Raw genomic sequence first — 15,295 nt, 5'->3', positions numbered from 1 at the left:
TACGCAACACAGTAGTCTCCATTATTCAAATTACACCGCAAAGTAGCGCCACTTACACATATTACACCAGGAAGAGCCCCTTTTAAACATTATGCCAGGTAGAGCCCCTGTCACACATTATGGGAGGCAGAGCCCCCTTTAACACATTACGGCAGGTAAAGTCCCCTTTCACACATTACGGCAGGTAGAGCACCTTACATACCCCCCTACCCTTAGGGTGTAATGTAGTGTACTGTGGTGTAGTTTACTGTAGTGTAATGTAGTGTGTTGTAGTGTAGAGTAGTGTAGTGTGTAGGCATGATTTCTCCTTCTTCCTGCGCTGCTGCCGGCTCCTGACCCAGTACTCCCTCTGTACACTGCACTGCAGGCCAAGAGAGGGGGCGGGCGGTGGTAGCGCAGCACACAGGGGATTTACTGGTGGCCAGTGGTGCCGCTGACTATATGCGGCAGAGGTTCCCGCTGGTGGAAGCTTGGGACTGCGGGCGCCAGATGCTACAAGAGCGCACAGGGGAGCGGGAGGATGTCAGCAGGGTGATATGCGGCCACTCAGGGTGTATGTAGAAGGTGCGCCCACAGGGCAAATGTGCTGTGGGCAATGCACCTTCTGCACACACCTAGAATCTGTTGAAACTTCAATGTGTCTATATCTTATTACAAATATTGTCTTGTTATCACAATGTTCTAATATTTTTATGAGAGTTTTGTAAAGAAAGTATTTTAAAAATATATGTATATCTCAAAAGATTCTATTTGGTTGCACTCAATGAACAATTTGTTGATTGTAATTAGGCAATTCCTGAATTCAATATGTTTGATGCACAAAAAGGGTATAAATCGGAAAAAAAAACCTCTATAATTATGCGCCCCCTAAGAAACAACTCCCATTTATCTACCCAAAAGGCCCTTTCTGGCAGAGGACCATTCTGTGGGGTATTGCTGCCGAATACACTTAAAGACATCCAGTCAAAGAAATCCTTACTAATCGAACTTAAGGGATACTTAAGTGATAGAGTTTAACAAGCGCAGTACTAGTTACCAAACCTTCTACAATATATATATATATATATATATATATATATAAATATATATATATATATATATATATATATATATAATGTGTCATATATATATATATATATATATATAGTATGTATATATACTGTATATATATATATTCAGAAAGCAGTCTACGGCACTCCTAGTTCCAATATACTTGCAATTTTGTTTGAAACAGCCGCTGCCTTCCAAGGGTGACAGTTACACTGTGACCTGTAGTATAGAACTTGGTACGGCGGCACTCACAACGTAAAAAAGACAGACAGACAGTCTGGGTGATCACCCAGACTGGCTATTTGTCTTTTTTATGCTGAGTGCTGCCGTACCAAGTTCTGTCTATCTATCTATCTATCTATCTATCTATCTATCTATCTATCTATTTAAAAGACACTCACTCTTATTAAAAAGTACAAGAACCAGCACTCATGTTTAGACAGGGATGTTTTATTAAAAAAACATCAGTTTAAAGTCCATACAGAGTCCCTATGTCAGCGGCAGCAGTCCGACAGCCATTTCAAGCACATCCCATTGCTTTTTCTCAGGGGCTAATGAAACTCCACACTGTGGCCGTAGATAAAGGCATGATAGGCGCCAAACCTGAAACTGAACAAGCTTATTCCATGGTGTCAATGAGCGGCTGGACTGCATGCCAGTCCATTGGTTGCCGCACGGCAGCTGTGTGGGCAGGGTTACGAATGTAAACAAACCACACCCAGTGCTCACTCAGAGTGTGAGTGTGCACTGTTAAGCTTATATGAATGGATCATCATGGTTGTGAGTTACAGCATGTTACATACTCACTGGCACAGAGGTGGCAGACAGATGGGGTAAATATAACAATAGGGGAGCGTGATCATTGTGATTATAGGAAAAATGCACCATCAAAATAAGGAGAGGAAAGTGGTACATGGTATTGTGCACTCAAGACAATACAGTGCTATAAAATCAATACATACAATGGTAAGTGATTATGTTGCATCTTAATGGTGCATATTTAATCATGAGAGTATGTCCCGGACAATGTGACACCATCCAACATACAGGGCAGTCAGTAGCAGCAAATGAGAGTATGCGTTACAAGTTTTGTCCAGAGCACGCAATGAATCTTAGGGATCATTCCGAGTTGTTCGCTCGTTGCCGATTTTCGCTATGCTGCGATTTGTTGCTAATTGCGCATGCGCAAGGCACGCAGGGCGCATGCGCTTAGTTATTTAACTAAAAACTTAGCAGTTTTGCTGTGGATCCTGCAGCGCTTTTCAGTTGCTCTGCCGATCGGTGAATGATTGACAGGAAAGGGGCGTTTCTGGGTGGTAACTGAGCGTTTTCCGGGAGTGTGCTAAAAAACGCAGGCATGTCAGGGAAAAATGGGGGAGTGTCTGGAGAAACGGGAGAGTGGCTGGCCGAACGCAGGGCGTGTTTGTGACGTCAAACCATGAACTAAACGGACTGAGCTGATCGCAATCTGTGAGTAGGTCTGGAGCTACTCAGAAACTGCAAAGAATTATTTAGTAGCAATTCTGCTAATCTTTCGTTCGCTATTCTGCTCCCAGAGGGGGGCGACCTAGCATGTGCAATGCTGCTAAAAGCAGCTAGCGAGAGAACAACTCGGAATGAGGGCCCTTATGCAATCAATTAAATAATATGACCAATGCAAAATAAAGTTTAAATATATATCCAAAAGACAACACTGTATTGTGTAAAACAGCCATCAGCGTTTGGAGAAACCCATTATTACAGCACACAGTATTCCAAGGTGGTCTGCCATCCAAGTATTTGCCAGGCCCAACACTGCTTCCAGAGTGGATGGGGTTCGGACATTTACAGTGTGGTATAGCAGTATGCAAGTCATTCATCCATGTTTGAACTGATTGGGTATTTGCTCCAGTGATAGAAATGTGTCATGACACACTGCGCTGTCCCATGGAAAACCTGTATGTTAACAAAACTATAGCCATCTCCAGTAAAGCAAAACAAGTCAAGACACACAATGGTGTCCTCTAGATGCCCACTAGTCTATAGAATTATATACCACAGAATATAGTTGCTCAAATATTTGCTCCATATATACAATGTCTTGACACATGGAGGTGCCTTATAGACCATGATCAGTATGGCAGAATTATAGACCAATGGGAGTGCATATCCATATCGGCCCCTCAGGCTTTCTGGATCTGAATGCTTCCACATACAGCGATGTGTTAGCATACATACTCGGAAAGACATATACAAATACAAATAGCTACAACTGTAAATCAGGTCACGGATGAAGTCACAAAACAAAATCATAACATAGACACACAGCGGTGTCTGTTCATAATGGTAAATAGAAAAAAAATATGCAACAATGTATTACTGGGTGATGTCATGAAGAAAATGGCCCATAAGCAACAGCCAAGTCTGAACTCTTCATTTAATCGATCCAGGGCCAAACTTTTCAATCTGTGTATCCATTTTAGTTCTCTCTGTAATAGGATATTGGAGTGGTGGAATGTGATCTATAATGCAGCACTTTAATTGGTTAATGGTATGTTTTGCTATCTTGAAGTGTCTTGCCACTGGTACTGTAGGTTGGTCAGTTCCTTCATCTCTGTTGAGACATTAAGGGGTCTATTTACTAAGCCTTGGATGGAGATAAAGTTAATGGCGATAAAGTACCAGCCAATCGGCTCCTAACTGTTATGCACACAGGCTGTGTTTGAAAAATGACAGTTAGGACCTAATTGGCTGGTACTTTACCTCCGTCCACTTTATCTCCATCAAAGGCTTAGCAAATAGACCCCTAAGACTTTTCTTTTTTAAATTTGTGCAACTATATTCTGTATCCATGTATTGCTGATTGGTCCTGCCTATAGCATATGCTTATTTGTAATCTTAGTGTTTCTGCATATCCAGCGACTTTGTATCTCCACTACAAGTTGTCGGCTATCTAGCCATACCCAAGTTGGATTTTTTTTGTGCTATTTTTGTGTGTCCTGTAATAAAACACCTCAAGCTACTCTGCTACACCTTGTCACGCCGTGTTTCTGGTACACTCCGTGGGTTTTTCAAAACAGGGGATATATGATCTATCATTCTGTAGTGCAATGATGTCAGTGTGTAAGGAGCATTACAAAAATTATATCAAGGTTTTATTGTATTAGCTTGTACTGTTTTGCCTTTTCTAAGGTCACTTTGGATCGTCTGTTGCCTCATATTTTATATTCCTGAGATGGATGTATGGAGTGAACCTAGTGCTCTTTGGTCTAATATTTGGACTTGTTGTAATACCAGAGGTACGTACTACAAACTGTTTTTTTATTAATGAACTTAGGTGAATGTGCGTTGTACTGATATGTAATAGAGAGCAGATTCTGGATGCTCTGTAATGTGGTGTAAATAGCATAAGTGTGTTATGAGTCATAGCAACCATTAATCACTAGCCATAGCAACCATCAATCACTATGAATTTATATAGAGTAATAACACGCTCTGACCAATTCTATTGATTTCTACAGGATGTCCGCTTGTCACCTGTCATTTGCAATGGGGCCCCCAATGAGACAAGCATTACAGCATATATGTGGGTTTTGTATGTTTTGCCAAGAACCTGGAATGTCTACATGGAACAAAAAATAAGAATTTACTTACCGATAATTCTATTTCTCGTAGTCCGTAGTGGATGCTGGGGACTCCGTAAGGACCATGGGGAATAGCGGCTCCGCAGGAGACAGGGCACAAAAGTAAAAGCTTTAGGATCAGGTGGTGTGCACTGGCTCCTCCCCCTATGACCCTCCTCCAAGCCTCAGTTAGGATACTGTGCCCGGACGAGCGTACACAATAAGGAAGGATTTTGAATCCCGGGTAAGACTCATACCAGCCACACCAATCACACTGTACAACCTGTGATCTGAACCCAGTTAACAGCATGATAACAGCGGAGCCTCTGAAAAGATGGCTCACAACAATAATAACCCGTTTTAGTTAACAATAACTATGTACAAGTATTGCAGACAATCCGCACTTGGGATGGGCGCCCAGCATCCACTACGGACTACGAGAAATAGAATTATCGGTAAGTAAATTCTTATTTTCTCTGACGTCCTAAGTGGATGCTGGGGACTCCGTAAGGACCATGGGGATTATACCAAAGCTCCCAAACGGGCGGGAGAGTGCGGATGACTCTGCAGCACCGAATGAGAGAACTCCAGGTCCTCCTCAGCCAGGGTATCAAATTTGTAGAATTTTGCAAACGTGTTTGCCCCTGACCAAGTAGCAGCTCGGCAAAGTTGTAAAGCCGAGACCCCTCGGGCAGCCGCCCAAGATGAGCCCACCTTCCTTGTGGAATGGGCATTTACATATTTTGGCTGTGGCAGGCCTGCCACAGAATGTGCAAGCTGAATTGTACTACACATCCAACTAACAATCGTCTGCTTAGAAGCAAGAGCACCCAGTTTGTTGGGTGCATACAGGATAACAGCAAGTCAGTTTTCCTGACTCCAGCCGTCCTGGAAACATATATTTTCAGGGCCCTGACAACATCTAGCAACTTGGAGTCCTCCAAGTCCCTAGTAGCCGCAGGTACCACAATAAGCTGGTTCAGGTGAAACGCTGACACCACCTTAGGGAGAAACTGGGGACGAGTCCGCAGCTCTGCCCTGTCCGAATGGACAATCAGATATGGGCTTTTGTGAGACAAAGCCGCCAATTCTGACACTCGCCTGGCCGAGGCCAGGGCCAACAGCATGGTCACTTTCCATGTGAGATATTTCAAATCCACAGATTTGAGCGGTTTAAACCAATGTGATTTGAGGAATCCCAGAACTACGTTGAGATCCCACAGTGCCACTGGAGGCACAAAAGGGGGTTGTATATGCAGTACTCCCCTGACAAACTTCTGGACTTCAGGAACTGAAGCCAATTCTTTCTGGAAGAAAATCGACAGGGCCGAAATTTGAACCTTAATGGACCCCAATTTGAGGCCCATAGACACTCCTGTTTGCAGGAAATGCAGGAATCGACCGAGTTGAAATTCCTCCGTGGGGCCTTCCTGGCCTCACACCATGCAACATATTTTCGCCAAATGTGGTGATAATGTTGTGCGGTCACCTCCTTCCTGGCTCTGACCAGGGTAGGGATGACCTCTTCCGGAATGCCTTTTTCCCTTAGGATCCGGCGTTCAACCGCCATGCCGTCAAACGCAGCCGCGGTAAGACTTGGAACAGACATGATCCTTGCTGAAGCAAGTCCCTTCTTAGTATCTCTTGAAGTTCCGGGTACCAAGTCCTTCTTGGCCAATCCGGAGCCACGAGTATAGTTCTTACTCCTCTCCGTCTTATAATTCTCAGTACCTTGGGTATGAGAGGCAGAGGAGGGAACACATACACCGACTGGTACACCCACGGTGTTTCCAGAGCGTCCCTGCTATTGCCTGAGGGTCTCTTGACCTGGCGCAATACCTGTCCAGTTTTTTGTTCAGACGGGACGCCATCATGTCCACCTTTGGTCTTTCCCAACGGTTCACAATCATGTGGAAGACTTCCAGATGAAGTCCCCACTCTCCCGGGTGGAGGTCGTGCCTGCTGAGGAAGTCTGCTTCCCAGTTGTCCACTCCCGGAATGAACACCGCTGACAGTGTTATCACATGATTTTTCGCCCAGCGAAGAATCCTTGCTGCCATTGCCCTCCTGCTTCTTGTGCCGCCCTGTCTGTTTACGTGGGCGACTGCCGTGATGTTGTCCGACTGGATCAGCACCGGTTGACTTTGAAGCAGAGGTCTTCCTAGGCTCAGAGCATTGTAAATTGCCCTTAGCTCCAGTATATTTATGTGGAGAGAAGTCTCCAGACTTGACCACACTCCTTGGAAATTTCTTCCCTGTGTGACTGCTCCCCAGCCTCTCAGGCTGGCATCCGTGGTCACCAGGACCCAGTCCTGAATGCCGAATCTGCTGCCCTCTAGTAGATGAGCACTCTGCAGCCACCACAGAAGAGACACCCTTGTCCTTGGAGACAGGATTATCCGCTGATGCATCTGAAGATGCGATCCGGACCATTCGTCCAGCAGATCCCACTGAAAAATTCTTGCGTGAAATCTGCCGAATGTAATCGCTTCGTAAGAAGCCACCATTTTTCCCAGGACTCTTGTGCATTGATGCACTGACACTTGGCCTGGTTCTAGGAGGTTCCTAACTAGCTCGGATAACTCCCTGGCTTTCTCCTCCGGGAGAAACACCTTTTTCTGGACTGTGTCCAGAATCATCCCTAGGAACAGCAGACGTGTCGTCGGAATCAGCTGCGATTTTGGAATATTTAGAATCCACCCGTGCTGTCGTAGAACTACTTGAGATAGTGCTACTCCGACCTCCAACTGTTCTCTGGACCTTGCCCTTATCAGGAGATCGTCCAAGTAAGGGATAATTAAGACGCCTTTTCTTTGAAGAAGAATCATCATTTCGGCCATTACCTTGGTAAAGACCCGGGGTGCCGTGGACAATCCAAACGGCAGCGTCTGAAACTGATAGTGACAGTTCTGTACCACGAACCTGAGGTACCCTTGGTGAGAAGGGCAAATTGGGACATGGAGGTAAGCATCCTTGATGTCCAGGGACACCATATAGTCCCCTTCTTCCTGGTTCGCTATCACTGCTCTGAGTGACTCCATCTTGATTTGAACCTTTGTATGTAAGTGTTCAAAGATTTCAGATTTAGAATAGGTCTCACCGAGCCATCTGGCTTCAGTACCACAAATAGTGTGGAATAATACCCCTTTCCTTGTTGTAGGAGGGGTACTTTGATTATCACCTGCTGGGAATACAGCTTGTGAATTGTTTCCAATACTGCCTCCCTGTCGGAGGGAGACGTTGGTAAAGCAGACTTCAGGAACCTGCGAGGGGGAGACGTCTCGAACTTCCAATCTGTACCCCTGGGATACTACTTGTAGGATCCAGGGGTCCACTTGCGAGTGAGCCCACTGCGCGCTGAAACTCTTGAGACGACCCCCCACCGCACCTGAGTCCGCTTGTACGGCCCCAGCGTCATGCTGAGGACTTGGCAGAAGCGGTGGAGGGCTTCTGTTCCTGGGAAGGAGCTGCCTGCTGCAGTCTTCTTCCCTTTCCTCTACCCCTGGGCAGATATGACTGGCCTTTTGCCCGCTTGCCCTTATGGGGACGAAAGGACTGAGGCTGAAAAGACGGTGTCTTTTTCTGCTGAGATGTGACTTGGGGTAAAAAAGGTGGATTTTCCAGCTGTTGCCGTGGCCACCAGGTCCGATGGACCGACCCCAAATAACTCCTCCCCTTTATACGGCAATACTTCCATGTGCCGTTTGGAATCTGCATCACCTGACCACTGTCGTGTCCATAAACATCTTCTGGCAGACATGGACATCGCACTTACTCTTGATGCCAGAGTGCAAATATCCCTCTTTGCATCTCGCATATATAGAAATGCATCTTTTAAATGCTCTATAGTCAATAAAATACTGTCCCTGTCAAGGGTATCAATATTTTCAGTCAGGGAATCCGACCAAGCCACCCCAGCGCTGCACAACCAGGCTGAGGCGATCGCTGGTCGCAGTATAACACCAGTATGTGTGTATATACTTTTTAGGATATTTTCCAGCCTCCTATCAGCTGGCTCCTTGAGGGCGGCCGTATCTGGAGACGGTAACGCCACTTGTTTTGATAAGCGTGTGAGCGCCTTATCCACCCTAGGGGGTGTTTCCCAACGCGCCCTAACTTCTGGCGGGAAAGGGTATAACGCCAATAATTTTCTATCGGGGGAAACCCACGCATCATCACACACTTCATTTAATTTATCTGATTCAGGAAAAACTACAGGTAGTTTTTTCACACCCCACATAATACCCTTTTTTGTGGTACTTGTAGTATCAGAAATATGTAACACCTCCTTCATTGCCCTTAACATGTAACGTGTGGCCCTAATGGAAAATACGTTTGTTTCTTCACCGTCGACACTGGAGTCAGTGTCCGTGTCTGTGTCTGTGTCGACCGACTGAGGTAATGGGCGTTTTAAAGCCCCTGACGGTGTTTGAGACGCCTGGACAGGTACTAATTGGTTTGCCGGCCGTCTCATGTCGTCAACCGACCTTGCAGCGTGTTGACATTATCACGTAATTCCCTAAATAAGCCATCCATTCCGGTGTCGACTCCCTAGAGAGTGACATCACCATTACAGGCAATTGCTCCGCCTCCTCACCAACATCGTCCTCATACATGTCGACACACACGTACCGACACACAGCACACACACAGGGAATGCTCTGATAGAGGACAGGACCCCACTAGCCCTTTGGGGAGACAGAGGGAGAGTTTGCCAGCACACACCAAAACGCTATAATTATACAGGGACAACCTTATATAAGTGTTTTCCCTTATAGCATCTTAATATATTATAATATCGCCACACAAAATGCCCCCCCTCTCTGTTTTAACCCTGTTTCTGTAGTGCAGTGCAGGGGAGAGCCTGGGAGCCTTCCTAGCAGCGGAGCTGTGTAGGAAAATGGCGCTGTGTGCTGAGGAGAATAGGCCCCGCCCCCTTTTCGGCGGGCTTCTTCTCCCGTTTTTCTGACAACCTGGCAGGGGTTAAATACATCCATATAGCCCCAGAGGCTATATGTGATGTATTTTTAGCCAGCATAGGTACTTTCATTGCTGCCCAGGGCGCCCCCCCCAACGCCCTGCACCCTCAGTGACCGTTGGTGTGAAGTGTGCTGAGAGCAATGGCGCACAGCTGCCGTGCTGTGCGCTACCTTAAGAAGACTGGGAAGTTTTCAGCCGCCGATTTCTGGACCTCTTCTCTCTTCAGCATCTGCAAGGGGGTCGGCGGCGCGGCTCCGGTGACCCATCCAGGCTGTACCTGTGATCGTCCCTCTGGAGCTAGTGTCCAGTAGCCTAAGAAGCCAATCCATCCTGCACGCAGGTGAGTTCACTTCTTCTCCCCTAAGTCCTTCGTTGCAGTGAGCCTGTTGCCAGCAGGACTCACTGAAAATAAAAAACCTAACAAAACTTTTACTCTAAGCAGCTCTTTAGGAGAGCCACCTAGATTGCACCCTTCTCGGCCGGGCACAAAAACCTAACTGAGGCTTGGAGGAGGGTCATAGGGGGAGGAGCCAGTGCACACCACCTGATCCTAAAGCTTTTACTTTTGTGCCCTGTCTCCTGCGGAGCCGCTATTCCCCATGGTCCTTACGGAGTCCCCAGCATCCACTTAGGACGTCAGAGAAATGACCTTTGCCTAAGGGTTCTGTGTGTGTAATAAAGAAATGAATTATGGTTGTGGGTGTGTGTAAATTGACTGAAGACTTTCTTCACAGTACTGTATATAATGATACTAATGATGATAATAATAAAAATAATAATAATAATAATAATAATAATAATAATAATAATATAATGATAATTTTATTTAGCTAGCGCTCTATCTCCAACCGGACTCAAGGCACTTAACAGATAGAATGAACATAATACAGTACACAAACAAAGAAGTACAGAAAAGCTTTTCATAAAATACAGAGAGCATGGAGTTACGAAAGGAACATTACGGAAATGCTTGAGTAAACAGGAAAGTATTGAGTCTGTTTTGAAGGATTCTAGAATGGGGGCCTCTCGAACTGTGCGGGGAAGTGAGTTCCATAGAGTCTGAGCGTCATGGCTATAAGCTCGACCCCCAGATGAATTCCGGGAGATCGCAGAGGTCAAGCAGGGCAGTACGGAATCAGAAGCTGCTTCACGTATCTTCCTTCTTGGTTATGTAGGCAGGGCCGAAACTAGGATTTTTGTCACCCGGGGCAAGGCAGTAATTTGGCACCCCCCTTCCCCCATACACACACCTCCCCCCCCCAAAAAAAAAAAAAAAAAATGATCACACAAAAAAATAAAAAAACACTATCAGGCTAAAATAATCAGATTATCAAAAAAAATAAAAAAAGGGGATACTACTGGACAATATTACGCTATGTGCCTCAAATGCCATATGCGTCACATGACCCGCCAGCGTGTTCAATTACATGCTACTCTGTGTGTCCCCATACATTGCACTATATCATAACACTTCATCACTGCACTACATTCCCCTATCCACTGAACTACATCACTATACTACATCCCCTACACGCTGAACTACATCACTACACTACATGCCCCTATGCACTGCACTACATACCCTATATGCATCACTACACTACATCCCATTATATGCTACACCACATCAGTGCACTACATGCCCCTATATACTGCAATACATGACCACACTACATACCCTATATGGTACACTACATCACTGCACTACACCTCCCTATAAGCTACACCAAATCCCCCTATCTGGGAGGCAAAGCGGAGGTTGATACTGCTAACTAGGTGCACAGTGCGCTTCTATAGCTTGTACGGTGCACCGAATGCTAGTCGCAGCATTGCATGGCAAAGAAGAGAGTTTAAGACTGTAGCCAACATGGGAGAGATCCCAGGTACTGGAGCTCACCCACACAGCATTGGAGCCAGTTGCGGGCAGACAGGTGGGTCAGATACATTGCCCTGGGAGCTGTCTCACTGTAGCAGCACAGCACTGTCAGTAAAAAAACAAAACAAAACTGCTCCTCTGTAACTCCTTAACGCCCCCTCAAATCCTGCACCCGGGGTGCATGCCCCCTTCGCCCCCCCTAGTTACGGCCCTGATGTAGGGCTTTGAAAGTCTGTAAGTCAATCTTGAAATAGATGACCATTTTACAGATAGCCAGTGGAGAGAGAAGATAATGGGTGTTATGTGGCTGGAACGGGGCTGGTTGGTTAATACTACCACAAAATCAGAGATCTGTGTTTATAACCACAGCGCTTTAACACAAAGTTATTGACAAATAAAAATCACCATAACGTCCCTTAATGAAGGTTCCTGTGATGGAGTCCTCAAAGCGAATGTTCTGATGGAATTTATCCAGAGTATAGTGACATGTAAGGGAATAAAAATAAAGGCCAATGTGTAGTAGATTCCTTTTATGTATCCACAGTTCTTAGTGTATTTTTTATATGATAAAGAGGTGGCTTAGGAGCGTACCCCACTCACACTTTGATTAAGAAGCTGTAAGCCCATCAAGGTTTCTTTGCCCAATGCCGTGGCCTCGCCCACTTGAACTACGCCCGGTGTGATGTTTTAGGATGGAAATATATATAAATGAAGCGTACCCAAGAACTCACACTCGCAAGGTGGGTGTTAAACACATCAAGGTATCTTTAGTATGGAAAGGAGTGAAATATGGGTCCACTCAAGCGTACCCCAACTCACAGTGCTCGGTGTGATGATACTCCCATAAAGGTATCTTTCAGTTCTGTTTCCCGGACTGTGTTCATAAAGTGGTAATGTTGGCTCCCCAAAGGAGATGTGGTGACATCTCATGAGGTCTGCTATACCATAGCTGCTGAGCGCCTGTTCTGGAACACACCCTAACCATACTGGTTGGTTAATAGCCTGGCAGCTGTGTTATTTGCCAGCTGTAAGTGGTGTAATTGTTTTGCTGGGAGACCAAGGTAGGGGGAATTGCATAAGTCTAATCAAGATAATACAAATGCATGTATGACTTTTGGCTGCTCTTCAGAGGGAATTAAGTGCTTGATTCTGGCTGTGTTCCTCAGATGAAAAAATTAGGATTTGATTGTGGCTGATACCTGATGTTTAAGTAAAAGCCATCATCCAGGACAATGCCAAAATTCCGCACATGATCAGTGGTTTGGAATTCTGAACCCCCAAGTATACAAATGGAGCCACGATTATCTTGGCTTCTATGCTGCGTCCAGGCACAACATGGTTTATTAGCATAAGCCTTTCATCTATTGTTCTCAGCTGCAATGCAATAAGAGAGAATAATACAGCAGGGGATTAAATTATTACAGCAGGGGATTAAGTCCAACTGCCCTGGCTCACTTAATCCTATTAAAGGCCAAGTTAAAGATGGCTCTATCTGTAAATCAAGTTGATTGGCTATGCTATAGTCTTGTCCTTTGATGTTGAGATCCATTCATAAGGACCTCTGTTCTATCAGGATTCAATCGCAGTCAACTGGTACTGATCCAGCCCTGGAGCTCAACTAGACAGCCATAAGAATTGTTATTGAATTCACAGTACCTGGAGCAAAGGACAGGTACAGGTGTGTAAAAACTGCATAGTATGTCTGTCCCCGTTGTTTGGGGTTTTTTTTTTATTCATTCTACAAGTGTACTGCAGGTCCAAGATGGTGCTATCTGTCAGGGCATTCTGGCACCTGTGATTCTAGTACCAACATGGCCTGCCAGCCATTTATATTGAGCATGACATTGCTACAGTAGCTTGGACCTGTAGTGCACCAGCCAAGAAAACAGTTGATTCTCATGTTAACTATATTTATTAACCACACAAAATGTATGAGGACTAGCCCTGTTATCAGCACTTAACTGGTTCTTCTTGGGTAAAGGGAAGGGAAAGGATGAGGAGAGGGGCTGCCCATTTTTTTAGTGGACCTCATTTCCCTATTTCCTAAGGATCTCAGGCTGAGCAAACCGGCCTAGAGTTGGTTGGCACTATGGCTGGAGTCTCTATACCATGTGTATTCCATGTTATAGGGATTCCATCCTTTGCTGGTAAAGCCTGGTGCTGGATAGTAGAAATGTGGGGGCTCCACACAGTCTTTGTCCACCCAAATTTTCCACAAACAGCCATAGGCTTAAAAGCTTATTTGTGGTTAGCAATTTGAGAAAGAAAGGGGGTGGGACCTTATGCATACTATTTTACCATTTTCCATTTGTTAACATCAAGGGAAAGCTGTATGGATTATAGCACTTCAAGCTGCAGTGTGTTTGCAGTAGGTTACCCCATCAACACACTGTCGATCCATAAAGATATCCATCAATTTCAAAACACAGATGAACCCACTGGCTTAGAAAATATTGCCACTATTCTGGATTCTCTCCTAACTACCTGTGAAATTAAAATTGGCTTGTTCGTATTCAAATCCCTGCCTAATCAGGGTCCTAGAAAACTGAAGCAACTTCTGATGTCCTATACTCCCATTACCTACAATCTACTATAATTCACACAGTGCCTGGTCTTTTAGTTTTGTGACTCCTATTCTTTGGATTGTGCTGCCGTGCACAGTAAAAGAGGCCTCCTCTATTTTAATATCTCTAAACTAGGCTCAAGATTTACCTGTTTATTGAAACATTATTAGACCTCTGCACTGAAGTGCCAAAAGTCCTGGGGTAGCAGTGTGAATAGGTAATGTATAGGTAATGGTTGCTGGTGCCACTGTACTGTGATATCTTGTAAACACCCAGACTTGCATCAGTTATAAGTTGACATCTCATGAGTACGTTTGAACACTAGCTAGGCTGCTCATGGCAAGGTGACATGAATTATAGGAGTCCGAACATGATAGTGGATGCCTGATGTATGGGACATTCCATTTCTGAAGTTGTGCGGACATTCAACATTCCTAGATCTACGGCATCACATGCGTACTGAAACTACCTCTTGGGAGGAATTCAATTGTTAGCGACGGCAGCTGTCTCTCCTGCGCACTCGATGGAGCTATTCAATTGTTGCTCCTGTCAGGTGCGACCAGCTGCTGGCATCGACATTTCAGCTTGCATCCCCCGGGGCTGGCAAGCTGAAATGTACGAAAAGTGACCCATCGGGTGCCCGAACGGCACTTTTCGAGATTGTGCCCATTAATTTAGTTGGGTTTAGCTGCTTTACACAGCTAAACCAACACTAATGGCCGTTATAATTGTAATAACCAGCATCAATTGAATATCGCCCCTGAGATCTTCTGTCACTTTAGACAGGAGATCGGGCAGCGATAACAATTAAATTTCCCCATAGAGAAAGAGAGAGAGAGAGATATATACCCACCCAATACAAATATAAAAAGCAGAACCTGCAGTCACGTGAATCAATGAAGAAGCTTTATTCACATATATGTATTATGGGTATACATACAGAGGTGGTGTTCACCAGGTGCCCAACGGTTCATTTCATCTGTTGTCCAGGCCCCTGAGGAAAATTCAAATCAGGTGAAATGGACTGTTGGGCACCTCTGTATGTCTACCCACCTGTGTAATACAGACTGCTATGGAGAAAGTCATAGTTTCAATATTTGTACTACCTCAAAAATCAGAAAAATAAAACATTTGTATTGATTTGTGCTTTGATGTAAGATGGATGTGACATTACCAATATATTTAAAATGCAAGCTTTTACATTAGCTCTAGAGTCCCTCTCT

The 15,295-nt window shown here is 45.0% G+C and overlaps 1 protein-coding gene across 1 annotated transcript in view; it reads left to right on the top strand.

The window, feature by feature from the left end:
• LOC134927638 (transmembrane channel-like protein 2) overlaps positions 1-15,295 on the top strand; it is a 374,176-nt gene that overhangs the window by 220,147 nt on the left and 138,734 nt on the right. The window contains exon 7 of the mRNA XM_063922391.1: positions 4,222-4,328. Within this exon, the coding sequence (XP_063778461.1) occupies positions 4,222-4,328 (107 nt within the window). The remainder of the gene's footprint in view (positions 1-4,221; positions 4,329-15,295) is intronic.

Source organism: Pseudophryne corroboree, chromosome 5, assembly GCF_028390025.1.
Source record: "Pseudophryne corroboree isolate aPseCor3 chromosome 5, aPseCor3.hap2, whole genome shotgun sequence".
NCBI classification, from domain to species: Eukaryota; Metazoa; Chordata; class Amphibia; order Anura; family Myobatrachidae; genus Pseudophryne; species Pseudophryne corroboree.
The sequence above is the reverse complement of the archived record's forward strand: the minus strand, read 5'-3'. Positions and strand labels throughout refer to the sequence as shown.